Source organism: Acanthopagrus latus, chromosome 15 (genome assembly GCF_904848185.1).
Source record: "Acanthopagrus latus isolate v.2019 chromosome 15, fAcaLat1.1, whole genome shotgun sequence".
Lineage (NCBI taxonomy): Eukaryota > Metazoa > Chordata > Actinopteri > Spariformes > Sparidae > Acanthopagrus > Acanthopagrus latus.
The window spans coordinates 19,182,429-19,198,078 of record NC_051053.1 but is presented as its reverse complement, the minus strand read 5'-3'; the positions used below and the strand labels follow the sequence as shown (position 1 = coordinate 19,198,078).

Below are 15,650 nucleotides of genomic sequence, written 5' to 3'. Positions count from 1 at the left end.
ATGTCTCCACACTTGTTTCAGCCAGTGCATGTTTCTTGCACACACAGTTCTACGCTCGTCACTTGAACGGACAGCAGGTCTTGTGTAAGAGTCAGCCTTGTCAGCATCATCTAACCACACGCCTTTGGTAATGAAATTAGCAAGTTTGGCTGTGCATCTTCACTACATTTTAGTTTTTATCTTGTAACTTACATCACGTGACACAATTACTTTCATAGACCCTGCATGAGAAGGTTTACTTGCACCACATTGGGGAGCAAACTCACATTTCAAGTGAAACGGCGCTCATCTGCAAAGGAACAGTTATACAAGGGAGTGTTTGCATACTGGGGTATTTCCAGGAAACCACATCAGCATACCAATCTGACTGTGGTATACTAGACTGTAGGATGATGAGAAAGCCCACGCACAACCCTGCAGCCCCACACTTGTTAAATGTCACCTCTGCCCTGCCATATTCCCCACCTGTCACTTCCATATCTCCCCTCACTCCAAACTCCCCCCTCCCACTGCATCATCCACTCCTCCTGTGTTATTCTATGTGAGGGTAGGGGTTTCCTGTTTATTTTATTTTTTTAAAAGCATTGGTGCCCTAACATAAGCCTGGAAAAAAATGAATAGTGGTTTTAAAAAAAAAAAAGCCCCTCAAAAAAGAAAAAAAACCCTCATCATTTGAACTTTTTTTGTATGGAAATGTGTAACAATGAGAAAAGAAATAAGAACAACGGAGGCGTTGAGGAGAGAAAGAGAAAATGAGCTAACCCAGTTAAGCATGGGAAAATGGTGCACTCTGCCACATACAAACCAGGCCTCAGTGATCAGTCATCTGATGACTTTTGCAGCACCCACTGTACTTCCTACACTGGAGAGGGATCTAGTGCCAAAAGTGAGCAACTGCTTTTCAGCAAAAACAGAATTAGGCAACACGGGGCATCAGAGAGAGAGAGAGAGATGCTGTAATAAGAGTGCAATGTTGAAATCTCAAAGAGCACACACACATACACACACACACACACACACACACACATACACACACAAGCTGGATGTGCAAGTGCACATGGTTTGTGTCGTGATAGAGCACACACACGTATATCACACATGTATAAGGCCAACAAAAGCCCTGACATATGGACCTTTAAGTTTAAAGTCTTTGAATATTATATGTAAAATATAAATATGAGATGAGAAAACGGTTAGTAGAAATGTCTTCCTTTTCATTTTTACTTTCTTACTTTTTCTTGAGTAAAGTTAAATCAAAACTTTTACGTTTACTAAGTATCTGAGTCAACAATGTGTGAAGTTTTTTTTTTATCTCTGATTACACCATATTCTACTTAATCTAATAATTACATTCATAATCATAACTCACACTCTCTCAAACACACACACACACACACACAAGAACCACATTAGACAGATTTCAGATTTCTTAATAAAAATAATTCATTTCAGGACGACATATAAATAATTATTGAATCACACAATACAGATATCTTGATATGAATAAATACTTAACAAATAAAACCAGGCTTTTTTTCATACAATACCCTATTGTCGAAAAAGGTCACACAAAGAAACTTCCACACAGTTTGCATGTTTTGTTACACCTTCTGCTCTTAAGCGGATGCTCTTCCTACTGTTGGAATGTCCCTAAGCGAGTCGGAGTACCATTCCTAAATGCCTCAGCAGCTTAGACAAGTCATGTGCAACTTATGTGATCTCCTCCCTGTCAAACTCTGCCAACGCCCCGAAAGCATTTTTAAGAGGCTCTGACGAGCTGACCACTAATTGGCCTTTAATTGATTAAGGTTTGTCTAGAGGTGATTAAAGCACACAGAGATCTACGTACAGGCCGTCAACACGTGGGCTGGCCCGACAGCTTAAGATACAGTTGAATGAAAAGGCAGACCGAGAGCCTGTTTGTCTATGCTTTTCTAACCAGAGCCACAGATGGACATCTGCCTATAGCAGAAGTTTAAGGGGAATAACTCTTCCAGTTGATATCACGTTTGAGTTTGTCTGATAACTGTTTTATGCTTGAGGTTCTCTCCATGGTTAAATATTTCTTAGTATTTGGACGTTATATGTACTCATAAAAAGACACTGCCCATTTGGGGATTTTCCACATGAGAGCGCTTGATAAGCTCTCGCCTGTGATTACACGAAATCGAAGATGTCTATCTGTGGCATGCTAGTTAGTTTAGAGTGATCCAGGCTGGCCATTTTTAAGGAGGTAACAACAACTGTTTGGCGATTGATGGCACATGTATTTTTTTTTTTTTTTTTTGGCAGAAACAAAACCAAATATATCAAAATACATTAAAAAATCCCAAAACAAATTAGAAAATAAAACAGGAATGTCAGTTTTGCGTATTCCAGACGCACATATGCGTGCGTTTTGTGTGTTTGTGTGTGTGTGTTGGAGATGAGGCATCGGGTTGGAAGGTCCTACAATATGGACCAAGATCCATATTCACAAAAGCATTTTATAGGTTGGGAGCACTGATCCAGGATCACTGATCAGGCTCCTCTGGTCCATAAAATTTCAATCACTACTTAAAGGCAAAACTTATCGAGGATCAGCCCCAATACTGTGCTGCTGTAGCAACAGCACAAAACACATTCAGATAAACAAGATTAGCCAAAGCAGGCAATGGGATTGCTCTCTGAAGTTTTGAAATTGTCACCTTGGCACATCCAGTGGGGTGGAGCAGAGAGGAATGCATTTCTCTACAGGTGTGTTCACCTACACGTCACCTCAGGCTGGGGTGGGGCGCATACAATCTCACAGAGCCGTGTTTCCATGTGCATGTGTGTGCATTATGTGTGCATGTGGTAAGGTCGATAATCACTCATTTTCAGTTCTCTCTTTCGTTGGCAATCCCCTTTCTGACAGAACTGCAGCTACTACATTTGTGTGCGCATGTGTAGGTATGTGTCTATGCATTTCTAGGTGCTTAAGTGATCAGTAAACAGGAAAACAACGTCCAAGGCAACAGATCTGTTTTGGAGGAGAGGTGGGGGGGGGGGGGGGAATAAGAGGAAGGACAGGAGGAATAGAAAGAGAATGAGTCCTGTCTCTACTGTCTTCTCTGCCTTCTGTCCGCTGACACCGCCAGCATGTTGGCTACAATGGAGAGGCTTGTATTTCTGTACATGTAGCACCAAAACTAGCAGGGGCCTGCCCTGTCTGTCTTGCACTGTTCAGACACATGGTCTGTCCTCACTTTCCATATCTAGAAGGTCATAATGTTCACTTTATATAACAGATTAACAACAATAGCGAGGTCAAGTTGCCTCAAATGGAAAATGGAAGAAAATCAACTCTTGATAATTTGATTGCAAGAGCCTTTCTTTGTCTATATTTGGATACACAGTTGTTTTTGTAGAACTAAGCTACACGATGGTGGATAGCATTTCATTTCATTTCCACCACTTCACTTGCTTTGCTGTGGCCCAGTTCGTTTCACTTCTGTTTATTACTTCCACAGATTTCCTCATTGGGCTCCCCCAACCACTGCATCCCTCACTCTGCAGAGCAAATGCTAGACAGACAGGCAGACAGATACACAGATGGGTTAAGACAGACAGACAGACAGACAGACGGGGGGTATAAATCCTTGGCTGTGGTCTAGAAAGCAATGTCAGATGCTTCTTGTTATGTCAACATACAATCATTTTGTCCGGCACGATTCACTGCGTACCTCTAAATACATATTGTACACAAGAGTTAAGTCAGTTGCTCTGACATGTAGCCAAACCTCTCACCGTGTAAGTGCACAGGGCACATCAGATGATAATAATTGCACAAAGAGGTATTCTGGAGGCCATGTCTACTGTGAACACACGCACGCACATACACGCACACATACATACACTCACCCCCCTCCCCCCCACATACACACACTCTCTCTTCACATTCTACATGGGGGGTTTGATTTTCAGGCCATAAGGTTACTAGTTACTCACTAGCTAGTTAGTTAGTTGGTTAGTTAGTATCAGAGGTGCATTGACTGGCATGGGGCGCCCACAGCAGGGCAGCGGCTCTAGCGTGCTAGCGATGTGTCTTCATCGTTTTTGCGTGCGTGGGTGCGAATGTGGTCAGCCGCGGTAAATCTGTTTGAAGTGGTCACACTCGTTGCAGTAGCCCTGTTTCTCTTGGTTGGCGTAGTGGTCACAGCCCTGCGTCCGACACCGCTGCTTGGACTTTTCCTTGGGCGCCTGCGCCCGTCTGCCCGCCTCTCTGCCCTGGCCACGCGTGTGGCACTCCGGGCAGAGGTCTGTGCAACCCGGGGACACATTGCTGCAGCCACTCCGCCGGCACTGAGTCTGGGTCTGGGTCTGGGTCTGGGATTGCTGCGAAGATCTGGGTTTGACTGCTCGGTCACGCTTTTAGTACAGAGAAAGAGAAGAGAAAAGGTCAATTGGCAACTGAGAGACAACTGTCAACCAATAGGCAGCGAGAATCAAAGAAAGAGAAAGAAGAAAGACAAAGACAAACAAAGGAAGGATAAGATACAACCAGCAGTAAACAAAAGACAAACAAAGCAAGGGAGGAGTTTAGAAAGTATGGTGGACACCTACCATGACAGGAGGAGGGGAGTGTGGTGTGCGATGTGCCACTTGGTTGAGCCGTGCGCTTTGCTCTTTGACGTAGCACTTGTCGCAGTAGCCCTCCAGCATTGCTTTGCCTACCGCGCCACACCCAGGCCCACGACACCGCGAGGCATTCTGGAAGCCTGCCTCCAAACCATGCCGGCTCTGGACCGGGGCAGGGGGAGGGGTCAGGTCTGGAACAGACAGCGGCCAGCGTAAGCAATGTCCCATATGATTTGACATTTGAGAAACAAAAGAAACTGACAAAGACTCTTGTTTAAAGTAACTTAAATAACTTGATAAGACATTTTCAAAGTGTTCCAGTTTTAGTGTCATGACTTACGGTGGTTGGTCTGATAGTCTACGTAGCAAATAGTGCAGAAACCCAGCTTCTCTGGCGTCCCAAAGAACTGGCAGCCAGATCTTTTACAAGGGCGGGCCAGAGGAGCTTGCCAGGCTGAGGTGTGCCCTGGGGTTAGGGTGAGGCACGGTCGCTCAGCATCCCTGGCCTGGCTCCAAGCTGAAGACGATGCCTCAGTCCTGGTGTTGTTCTGCTGTGGCTCTCCCCTCTCTGGAGCCTGCTGTCTCTGCATGCAGGGAGGACACAGGCCATTGAATATCCTGAACACCTCCTGTCTGCACATGCTGCAGCGCTCCGTCTCTGTCTCACGGCCCCCCCACTGGGTCCAGCCGGAGCCCTGGGCCGGATGGGGGACTATAGGCCCTCCATTGGGGCCAGGGAGTCCTGTAGCAGCCGTTCCAGCTCCAGGGGGCCCGTGGTTCTGCCTGGAGTTGAAACAGCGCTCACAAAGTCCATCATGCTCCACGCTTAGGGTGAAGAGGCAGCCAGGTGTCTTGCACTTCATGGCATGAGTTTCACTGTACAGGCTGAGGCTGGGAGCAGTGGGTGGAGCAGATCGGGGGCTGGATAACACCACCCCTCTCCCAGACGAGGAGGATGGGGGGCTGCTGCTTCGTGCTCCTCTGGAGCTCACCTCAGTCTCTGATCCCCCTATCACTCCTACCCCACCTTGCACCCCTCCTCCCTTAGTCTGCACCACCCCTTCTATCCTCGCTCCTCCACCTGTAGTGGCCTGTCGCTTCTCAAAGCATTCATGGCAATGAGGCTGCGTGTCTACGGAGACGTAAAAGGTGCATCGTGGTGTGGCACAGCGGATCTCAATGAGGGAGAGCTGGGAGACGGAGAAGGGTGGCGGGCGTTGCGGCTGGGCAGCCCATGCCTGCTCCTTGTCCTCCTGCCAGCGCTGGTACTCATGGTTGACGAGTTGCAGGTAGTCCTCCATCAGGTTCATGTCCTCAGGGAGGTTGCCTTCATCCAACCTTGGGACAGAGACATAAAATACAGCTCTTTACTTAAATGCACTTGATGAGATTGGAGACATATTTGCATTACATTATGTTAAAAGAGTTTGTCTTCACTGTACTGATTTCAGGAAGTTAAACCAATGATATTACAAAATCTGTGATCATCAAGTTAAAATAAACCTCCTCGTTCCCGAGTTGCAACATTCAAAACTTTTTCTCTTCCTTTTTGTCCATTTAGGCGACAAAGCTTATAATCTGTAGGTACCGTGCAGCATTGATGATTCGTGTGGCGTCGTAGCCCAAGCCTATGACGGGAATCTCTATCAGCAGCAGGTAGTCTTTGAGAAGTCTCTCTTTCTGCTGCTGTTCTTTCTCCATCAGGAAGTGAACCTTTAGCTCCTCAAAGCCTCCCCGTCCTGGGTTGATCAGCGGTACTGCTCGGATCTCTGGGAAATACAAACCAAGATGTTAGATGGACACACAAACATGAGAAACTTCGCATCAGTCACTGGCTGTATCAGCTTTCTTACCTGGACCACTGTCTTTGATGGTGATGAGGGGTGCAAAGTGCTGGGAGTCATAGCCGAGCACTATCGGGTATTTGTAGCACTCTGTGGGCAGCCAGTGTAGCGGCAGATAAATCCCGCCCACATTCAGAGGAGAGATGGAGGAACCAGATTTCATACTCCTGACCACCTGGTCTGAAGAAAGAACGGAAAGAAGAGATTTAATAAGTGCTGTTGTTAGCATGTTAGCACTGAAACAAAAATTAATTTGATGAACAAAATGTCTAAGTAACATAAACTTGCGTTTGCCCCAGATCTTATTTAGTGTAATAATCCAAAATCCAGTTGAAAATCCCAAAGGATTTTTGATGAGGGAACAAGGGTGATGCTAACTTCCAGTTAGCCTGCAAAAATGTCATCCCTTCAGCACCCAAAAAAACTCAAATACAGCTTAAAACAAGTTTCTGCACCTTTACCCTCCACGTAGTTTATAAAGCACAATAAGTATAACACCCTACATCCTCAAACCACAATAAAGAGGAGCTGATTCAGTGTAATCAAACTAACAGCTAAATGCCAGGGCATGTGGTTGAGGAGACACCCTAACCTCCAGCATCACTTGAATACATGTTGAAACAAGACCAGTGTGACCGCAGCCAACAACTAGCAATAAATAAACTTTGAGATGATATAAGGGGATTACCTGCGATGACGATGATGGGTCTCCGGAGAATATTGGAGAGGACAAAGATGTGGATGTCCTCCAGAGAATCAAACTGGAGGCCGTTGCTACTGGAGACAGGAGACGCCATCTTCACAATCTTTTCCCACTCCTCCTCCCAGTTCTGGGACAACACACGCACACATGTATGTGTATACACACCAAGTTGGGATATAAACTTTGACTACGTTTGCATATCATATCAGCAAGAGTTTTGCAATATCTTAATGCAGAGTTTTAGAGAAGGTTTTGATGTGGATGTAGTCGAATCTTCATACCATGGTGGTGTATCGAAGTCCAGTCTGGGTGAACTCTTGGGACCCCAGCAGCTCTGCCTGGAAGCGGGCTCTAAAGACACCAGTGTCCGTCTCTTTCAAAACACCATGGAGGGCTTTCCGAAGCACCAGGTCTGTGTCCTGAACGCCCAGCATGTACTGAGAGGCCGCATGGAGCAAACAGTTCCCATCTCCTATTGACACACACACAAACAGAAGAAACATATGATATTAGTGCTACGGGAAGTTAACTTTTGTATAGAGGACAGAAACTTCTAAAATTATGCAGTGGCACATGCAAATGCAGTCAGTTGCAGTGCGCACACACACACAAGCGTAACAAAAGTCTGGGGATTTCCAGGCCATCGGGCCGGTTGTCGCCCTATCTGGTGTCTAGACTATTATATGACCCTCACATGCCTGAAAGTATGCACACACCACAGACAAAGGCAGGCTTTTACCCAGCTGGCCTGAGAGAAATGGCTCCGAACTTACCTGACTTACTTTCATTCTGCCTGTAAAAACTAAACTCATTTCATGTTAAAGAAAACTACTTTCTCTATATTCCGCTTACTGTCCAGAGAGATTAAGTCTCTCAAGGAGGCATTGCTGTTTGTGTATGTTGGTGTGTCATGAGCAACTCAAAACCTTGGAATTTTATTTAGTCTCCTATGGTAGCGCTGGGTCTTTTTCACATTGTGAAACAGGAGAGCCCATGTTTGTCAAATTGTGTAGCAATGAAAAGCCCTGTTGCCACACTAAACACAGGAATTTCCCCGTACTAACTTCTGCCTTTTGTGTGTGTGTGTGCGTGTGTTCCCCTCCTATGATCCGCACTCATCAATGCTACTCAGCTGGTCCTGGACTTTCCACAGGGGCGTGGCTTGGACAGGATGGAATGTTATCTTTTATACTACCACTATCAACACCCGATGAAGGCTGTGATTAATGAGCGCTGAGATGACATGTGTGTTCACGTATACTGTAATGTGCATATTCTGACTACCTCTATGAACTGAACTCCTCTGTTCAGTGATGTTTATCAAGCAAAAGTTTGCTCTGGGGCTGCAACTAATGATTATTTTCACTGCCAAACAATCTGTTGCTTACTTTGATGAATCAATATGTTGTTTGGTCCATAAAATGTTCGAAAAAACAATGAAAAATGTTGATCAATGTTTCCCAAAGCCCAAGATGAAGTCCTCAGATGTCTTGTTTTGTCCACAACCCAAGGGTTTTCAGTTTAATGCCACAGGTGAGTAAACAAGCTCAAAATATTCCAACTTAAGAAGCTGGTTTCTGCCAATTCTCTTTTTGTTCAACAACAAAAATATTTGCCAATTAATCTAAGAGTTGATAAATACAATAACCAGTGTTCTTTTTATAATAATGCTGCATTAAACACAAAACTTTTTGATGAAAATTAATCCTCATCTGAAGAGTTTTTCACATGACTAGATCTATAAAGTTATCTAAATCACAGCTAAGAGAAGGTTTTCCTGCAACACATCAGTTCTGAAATGGGTTTAGCCAGACCTAAGTGTCATGCCATAGGCCAAAATGTGATCTGATTTTCTCAAAATTACTGTGGTGCGAGATGACTGCAATGTGAGATACAGTTGTTTTTTTATTCAAGGGAAGGAACGATTTCACTGTACTTCTATTTCAGTCTAGCTCGCTGTTGTTGCATTTCGGCGCTCTTGCATCACTCTCAACAAAAACATAAAATGCACAGCTCTCTGGTGAGAAAAGTCATCCTCAACAACACACTGTCGTCAACGGAGATACATGACGAACAGGAACAGTAACGCCCAATAATCACTTCCTCTCGTATGCAAAAACACACAGACTTTTGACCCTGAATCAAGCTGCCTGCCAACTAAAGATGAGAGATGGTCTGCTGGTCCCATCTGTCTAAATATAGACACTTCCTCTGTGGCAAGCTGGGACACTTCCTGAAAACACACCAGTGTGGGACCAGACTTAATCCTCATCTGGTCACCATCCAGGTGACACTTACCACAAGTTTGCAATGCTGTGCTTTACAATGATGCTCTAGGTTTGTGTCATACATCATCATCTATCCCAGACTCGTCTGAGAGCCAACTGATGAGATCACTCCAACAAAATACTACTTTTGCTTCTGCTTTGATAATACACCAATCTTTGTTCTGATCACTTTCTTTTCTTCAAGGGTTTTTCTTCACCTGACCTGTTTGCTGATGTAGGTACCAAAATAGGGGAAAACTGCTCTCTGCCAGTTCCCTCAAGCAGACAGTGTCCCCCCTTTACAGACTTCTCTGTCCCGATTGGATAAAATTTGCAAGTATACACAAAAATGTCTTTACTGTTGATACTCGCATGAGCAGGGGGAGGAGAGACAAAGGTTACTGGCCAAACACTCTGTGCCAGTGATTACTGGTAAGGTATTTAACACTTATTTAATGAGAAAATAACAGCTCAGAGCAGCTCTAAAGAAAAAAAAAAGGGTGTAAATAATGTCTTTTCAAATCAGCTGGGGATCTTGAGACTTCCAGAGATGCCCAAGGACCCTTATGAATCCATTTTATTATTTTGTCTGGTGGTTTACATAAGTTTCAGTTGTTTAGAAGAATGATTTGAAGCCGTTTTGGTAGAAAGCTCAAGAAATGTAGATTACAAAACTTAACCTGACTTTCCGTCATCCAGTAGATGAGTAGAAAATGGCTGAAGTTCAATTTTTGGGTGTACTGCTTCTTTAAGAAGAGAAGCCTGAAATCTGTAACTTTGTGTGAGTGTGTGTGTGTGTGTGTGTGTGTGTGTGTGTGTGTGTGTGTGTGAGTGAGTCCTCTCGGCTACTACAGAATGTAGAGTCAGTGTATTGTAGCTGAACAAATCCTGCCTGTTGGGGACACATGACAGACATGGGATGCTGTTAGGGGAAAAACCCTCGGATGTGTCCCAGACATCCAAGACAGAAGACGCACTGAATTTCAATAATTCTTCACTGGTTGGAAAAGTTGCATGAAACCGGAAAACAGTTATTTTAATTGCTGGGGAGCGAACATTTTATGAAGCTGTTTTTCTTTCAAGATGGTCAGCTGTATGTCTCTGAGCCTGAGAATGAAGTTCTGAGACGACTGAAATTAGTTGAGAGGTTTTAATCTTTTGTAAAATCTCATAAATGTGAAAATGGCTTCGAGCTAATGGGTACATTTATATCCATAGCAATGTAGAGACTGATCTCAGAGCAGTGTTACGACTTTGAGAAGCTCGATTAATATGACCTGCTCTGGCTGGACGTTCGTTGATGGACTTTTGCTCTCTCACGTTCCATCTCTGTATGTGTGTCTGCTGAGCTCCAGTGACTCAGCAGCAGTCAGTCAATCCGCTGTGAGTGTGGTTGTGTGTGTGTGTGTGTGGTTGTGTGTGGTTGTGTGTGTCTGTGTCTGTGTGTGTGTCTGTGTGTTGTCCGTCCTCTGCTCAAAGTCACGTCTGGGTCCTTCAGAGTTAGACGCTCCGGCTCTAAATTCTGTCTCATCTTTATGACATCATCTTCGCAAGACAGGAAATTCCATCCCGGTCAGTTACTGTCAGCCGAAGTCTGGCAAGTTTGTCATCCATTGAGGGGTCTTTCTGAAGAGGAACCATGCTTTGACTCGAGTTACAGTAACTACTTTAGTCATTGCTAACTTCAGAATCTCCAGGGGCCCTCCTCACATGGGCTTTCAGTACTTATGAAAGCAAGCAACAAAACACACAAAGCATCCGGCAAGTTCCTCATCCATCCAGTAAAGGTTCAAAGTAAATTCTGAGATGAGGTTGATGTTGGAATTTCTCACTATTGAGTGTTAATTGCTTCCTCTGAGAGAGAAAGAAACTATTTCCTCTGGAAACTCACATGTTTAAGTAAAATCTGCAACCCAGCTTGATTTCCGCTTCCTTCGTCTGTTGTGAATTACTGATGTTTCCCTTCGAAGATTGTTTTTTCCCCCCTCAGTTAAAAATAGAACTGAGTCTGATGTACACACCAGATGTGTTTAAGGTTACTGGAGTATAGATTTTAAAAGATGTCCCGCAAAGATACTGTTGATTTAACAAGGCTGGGTGAGCTGTGACACATCTGATGGAGACATAAGCCCAGGTCAGTGAGTCAGTAAAATGATTTGAGATGTTTTATGATCCTCTTACACACCTACACAGAAACAAAAGCAGAGGGGACATACCCCTAAGGTTGTAAATGAAAAACTGTGGAAACACTCTGAAACATCAGCGACAGTAAACACGCGTGAGGGCAGAGAAATTCCCAGTACAGAGCTAAGATCAGAAGTAATCAGGCCCATGTCTAAATGTTTGCCTACTCTGGGATGTTCCCGTGTTACGACATCCACGTAACAGAAAACATGACTGAGCACTGGTGCTGACTGAACTCAGCTCGACACAAAACCAAGGGGCTATAAAGTGAGTGTTTCTGAAAGCGGAACCCGTGTCCCTCCATTGTTGTCATTTACAGTAACCCTGCTTGTGAGTAATGACATCTCAGAATTTACATATCAAATAGCCCTGACTCATAGATACGCACCTCGTCTAGCACAGAAAATGAAACAAAAGCAAAACACTTCCTCCGCCTGGAGCAGATCGCTACAGTTCCTCGCTACAGTTCCTGAAATCAGACGTTTAACTTCAGCTCCATGACCCATCTGCTGAATTGTTCCTTCTCCAACAGAACATATTCTTTTTGTTCCACAAATACACGGAACTAAACCACACATGTATGTGACAAAACATCCAAAACGTCCCAATATCTCAATGAAGTACTTCAAATGTGATAGAGCCGCTCAAATAATACAAATCTGGATCATTGGACACTTCACAATCCAACAACTTCTTACCATTTGTACGTAAGGGCACCATCTTCTTCACCTCCCGACACCAATTCAACTTCTTCTCCTGCTCCAGCGACGCCTGCATGGCTCGGTCCAGGATGGCGGCCTGCACCACCTCCCTGAAGGCCTGTGGGAAGTGGTTCATGGCGATCATCTCCAGTGTGTACCGGTGCATCCCCCGCAGGTGGTGCATCAGCCCGCCACTGGTGGCCGGCTTAACCACGTCGTTGGGCACTCGCTGGCGGATCTTCACCGCTTTGAGCAGGTTGGAGACAAACAGGAATTTGGGGAGGAAGTTCTGACCCTGCGACATGGCGGATGTGTGGCCAGGTGGGTGGAAGGAGGGGAGGAAGAGGAACGAGGAGGAGGAGGCACCAACCACCGCTGACCAAACAACGTGGAAACTGGATGGAGAGAAGATGAGTGTTATTTTAGAGCAGAGCAGAAAATAATAGTATAGACTGGTGGGAAAGTTTCAGTGGAGATTCCCCTTCCTTATTAATTGACACTCAAGATACAACTTAATTTACAGTTTGTTCGGGAAACCACCCGACACACAGGATCAACTGTGCACTCTGAAAGCTGCTTCTTTTACTGGAGATTCTGGTGGGCCAAGAGGAGTAAAGCACACAAAGAACGCTTTGTTTTCATGTTTGTTCTTTTAATTCTCATTTTCATCCTAAAGGTTTTTGAGTTTCCCTAAACAGGGCACCCCAGGGTCCCGATGATCTCAGAGCCTCTAAACAATAAGCTGGTGCTTTCCATACTTGAACTGAAGGCCACCCAGGGCTTCCTGGGCTGCTGGGAAGATCACACTGACCTCACCGCCCACTGAAGGCTTTTCTCGAGTGGACAGAACTCGGCATGCCTTCAGTGTGTATGAAACAGGAGTTCTCATAGTTTTTCATGACTGAGTGTCAATTAAGGAGACAGGAACACAGACATGAACTTGTCATATGATACTGACACTTTGTGTTGGCAGCTCTGGTCGAACGCCCAACCCAAAGCGCCAGAATGTGACGGCCTGAGGATGTGACTTGTCAATCAGTCTTTCTCCAGGAAGTCAGATTCTGTTGTTTTTAAATGTAGGCTACTGTGTCACGTCATGTCACGTCCTGAGGGTCATCATTGGCTGAGAAAGCTTTTACATTTGGCAAACCTTCCTGAAAGCCTGGACTTGGATCATTTATACCATTTTTTTCTTTTTGCCATAAGTCTTCCTCTCTCCCTTCCATGAACTCTGTCTACAAATGGTGACATCCTGACTTGACATCTCTGGCCTGAAAGCCAGGTACCTGATGACCTGGGGCTGAAACAGAACAATCAATCTTTTTCCAGGAAGTTACATGTACATATATGTGTATCGATTAATGCTGTTGGATTGTGCTGTTTGATTTTTCTGAAAGGATGCAACTTGACGCATATTCTCCAGTGGCTCGTCTTAGTGCCTCAGTGAGAGCGAAAGCAGCTTAGGTTAGTTTAAAAATGGAGTCCGATAACATAAACTAACGATGCAGAAGTTCCACAGAGCCCCTTTAAGGCGACAAAATGTTACTTCCTGTCAAATACAGACGCTTTGGGTCGGCAGCTCGGGCGGAACACCAGCCCAAAGCAACAAGAACTTGGCCGCCTGTGGATAAGACTCGACAATCAACTGTTGTCGCCATTGGCTACACTCTGAGGAGCTAAGGTAAAAAAAAGTAAGGCTAGGAATGGTCAGAAGATGTTTAATACCCCCGCCAGTGTGACACCAGACGATACTGTTCACAGTACATCACAGTTTAATGCTGGCTGTGTCAGAGATCCATCACCACCCACCATATAGTGGATTCTTCAGTGTTGTTGTGCTGCCAGAATCTATAGAGAGGTTTTTTATGATGTGTGTAGCTGACTTGAAGTATCCCTACCCCTCTGGGATTGTAGGACGGTTCGGCCAGCCACCATCCCAGAACATCATTATTTGACGAGTCAGGAGTGAGACTAAAATAAACTTTTCTTACAAATAGCACCTTTACTTCAAGCAGCTGTACACAGATTTCGTCTCTATAAAACAGAAACTAAAGTTGGCAAAGTTCCCTAGTTCAGGTCAGGAAATTTCAGTTTGAGGGTTTAATTATCAGCTAAAAGAATGCGGACAAACATTTGACGCCAACTTGAATTACCTGACAGTCTTGTCATGGCCTTAAACTTCACAGCAGGAGCACTGCAAAAGAGTGCTTGCCTTAAGTGTGTCACGCGTGAGGTTTTTAAAGGAGCATTTCGCCCCAAAACGAACAGGGGTGTCAGCTCACGGGAAGTGGAAAGTGGTGGTCAGCAAGCAGGCCTGGAGTTTTAAGTGCTGACTTTATAACTTCCAGCAACATCCTCACGTCAAACCCCAAGAGGCTGCCAGTCAGAGGACACAGCTGAAGTTCACACCATCACCTGAGCACCTGGCTCGTAGTGGCCTCTGTGCCTTTACTACCCCCAAACAGCAGCAGGTGCAACAACAGACTAGGCCATGCTAAAAGGGCTACTCACTCCTTCACATTAAGGGACCAGACAACAGACACCTGGGTGTCAGTGAGCACGCCGACACGGGCCATTAATCGCTGTTTTTGTTGTGCTGGCACCGCCGGCAGACTTCAGGGGCAGACAAGACAGCCTTCACGGCGGTGGACGCTGCGGTTTTAAGGACGGCCGGCTACACAAAAACACAATAACAGGAGACTTTGCTGACGTTAAAGGCTTACGTAATTCCAATGACAACTACCTCTGGAACAATGTAGCCCCTCAATCGCGTCTCGCGACGCGGGCATCGACACAGTGTGGCGGCGCCGACGCTCACATCTGGCTGTTTAAATGCCCTGCTATCCGCTCGCGGGGGGGGGTGACGTCTTTGTAAACAATGGCTGTCAAAGCCACTGTCGTGAGCAGGCTTCAAGCTTCCTCCATGTCCCCAGAAACACGACCATACGTTACTCAAGGCCCGAGCGTGATGTAGCCGCCAGGTCTCTGTGTCTCTCCCTCTCACATACGCACAAACACTTGGCGAGGAACGATGTCCACATGGGGGTGGTGGTGGGGGGGGCTCGGGCAGGGGAGGACGGCTGTCTTACCTGTGTAATATGTCGGGGTAATAACAAAGCCCTCTCCCGGATGCTCAGGCTAGTCCTCTCTCAGCCACTTCACTCAGCCTCACCGCAGCGGTCCTCGGCGCCATTCAAACCTTCTCTTCCCTTCAGTATCAGAATCTGTTTTGGAGCCTTCGCAGCTCTCGACGCCTTTCAGAAGAGTACACACGTCCGCTGGAGATAGTTTTAAAAAAAAGGGGGGGATTTCCACACGGGGACTTTCCGTCCACCCATTTCCCTCTCTCTCT

At 45.5% G+C, this 15,650-nt stretch overlaps 1 protein-coding gene across 1 annotated transcript; it reads right to left on the bottom strand.

The window, feature by feature from the left end:
- Positions 1 to 1,418: 1,418 nt before the first annotated feature.
- tnfaip3 (tumor necrosis factor, alpha-induced protein 3) lies at positions 1,419 to 15,650 on the bottom strand. The gene is made up of 9 exons (XM_037124316.1): positions 15,388 to 15,650; positions 12,296 to 12,693; positions 7,428 to 7,618; positions 7,132 to 7,273; positions 6,453 to 6,623; positions 6,188 to 6,368; positions 4,940 to 5,937; positions 4,585 to 4,790; positions 1,419 to 4,389 (listed from the first exon to the last, which is right to left on the bottom strand). The coding sequence occupies exons 2-9, from the start codon at positions 12,600 to 12,602 to the stop codon at positions 4,102 to 4,104; spliced, it is 2,484 nt and encodes an 827-aa protein (XP_036980211.1). The 5' UTR covers positions 12,603 to 12,693; positions 15,388 to 15,650; the 3' UTR covers positions 1,419 to 4,101.

Bases quoted from the DNA above. Each gene is read 5' to 3' on its own strand.
- tnfaip3 (XM_037124316.1), bottom strand. From the start codon at position 12,602: ATGTCGCAGGGTCAGAACTTCCTCCCCAAATTCCTGTTTGTCTCCAAC. The intron at 7,619-12,295 runs GTAAGAAGTTGT...GTGTGTCAATAG, and splicing joins GGTGCCCTTACGTACAAATG to GAGATGGGAACTGTTTGCTC. The intron at 6,369-6,452 runs GTAAGAAAGCTG...TGTATTTCCCAG, and splicing joins CATCAAAGACAGTGGTCCAG to AGATCCGAGCAGTACCGCTG.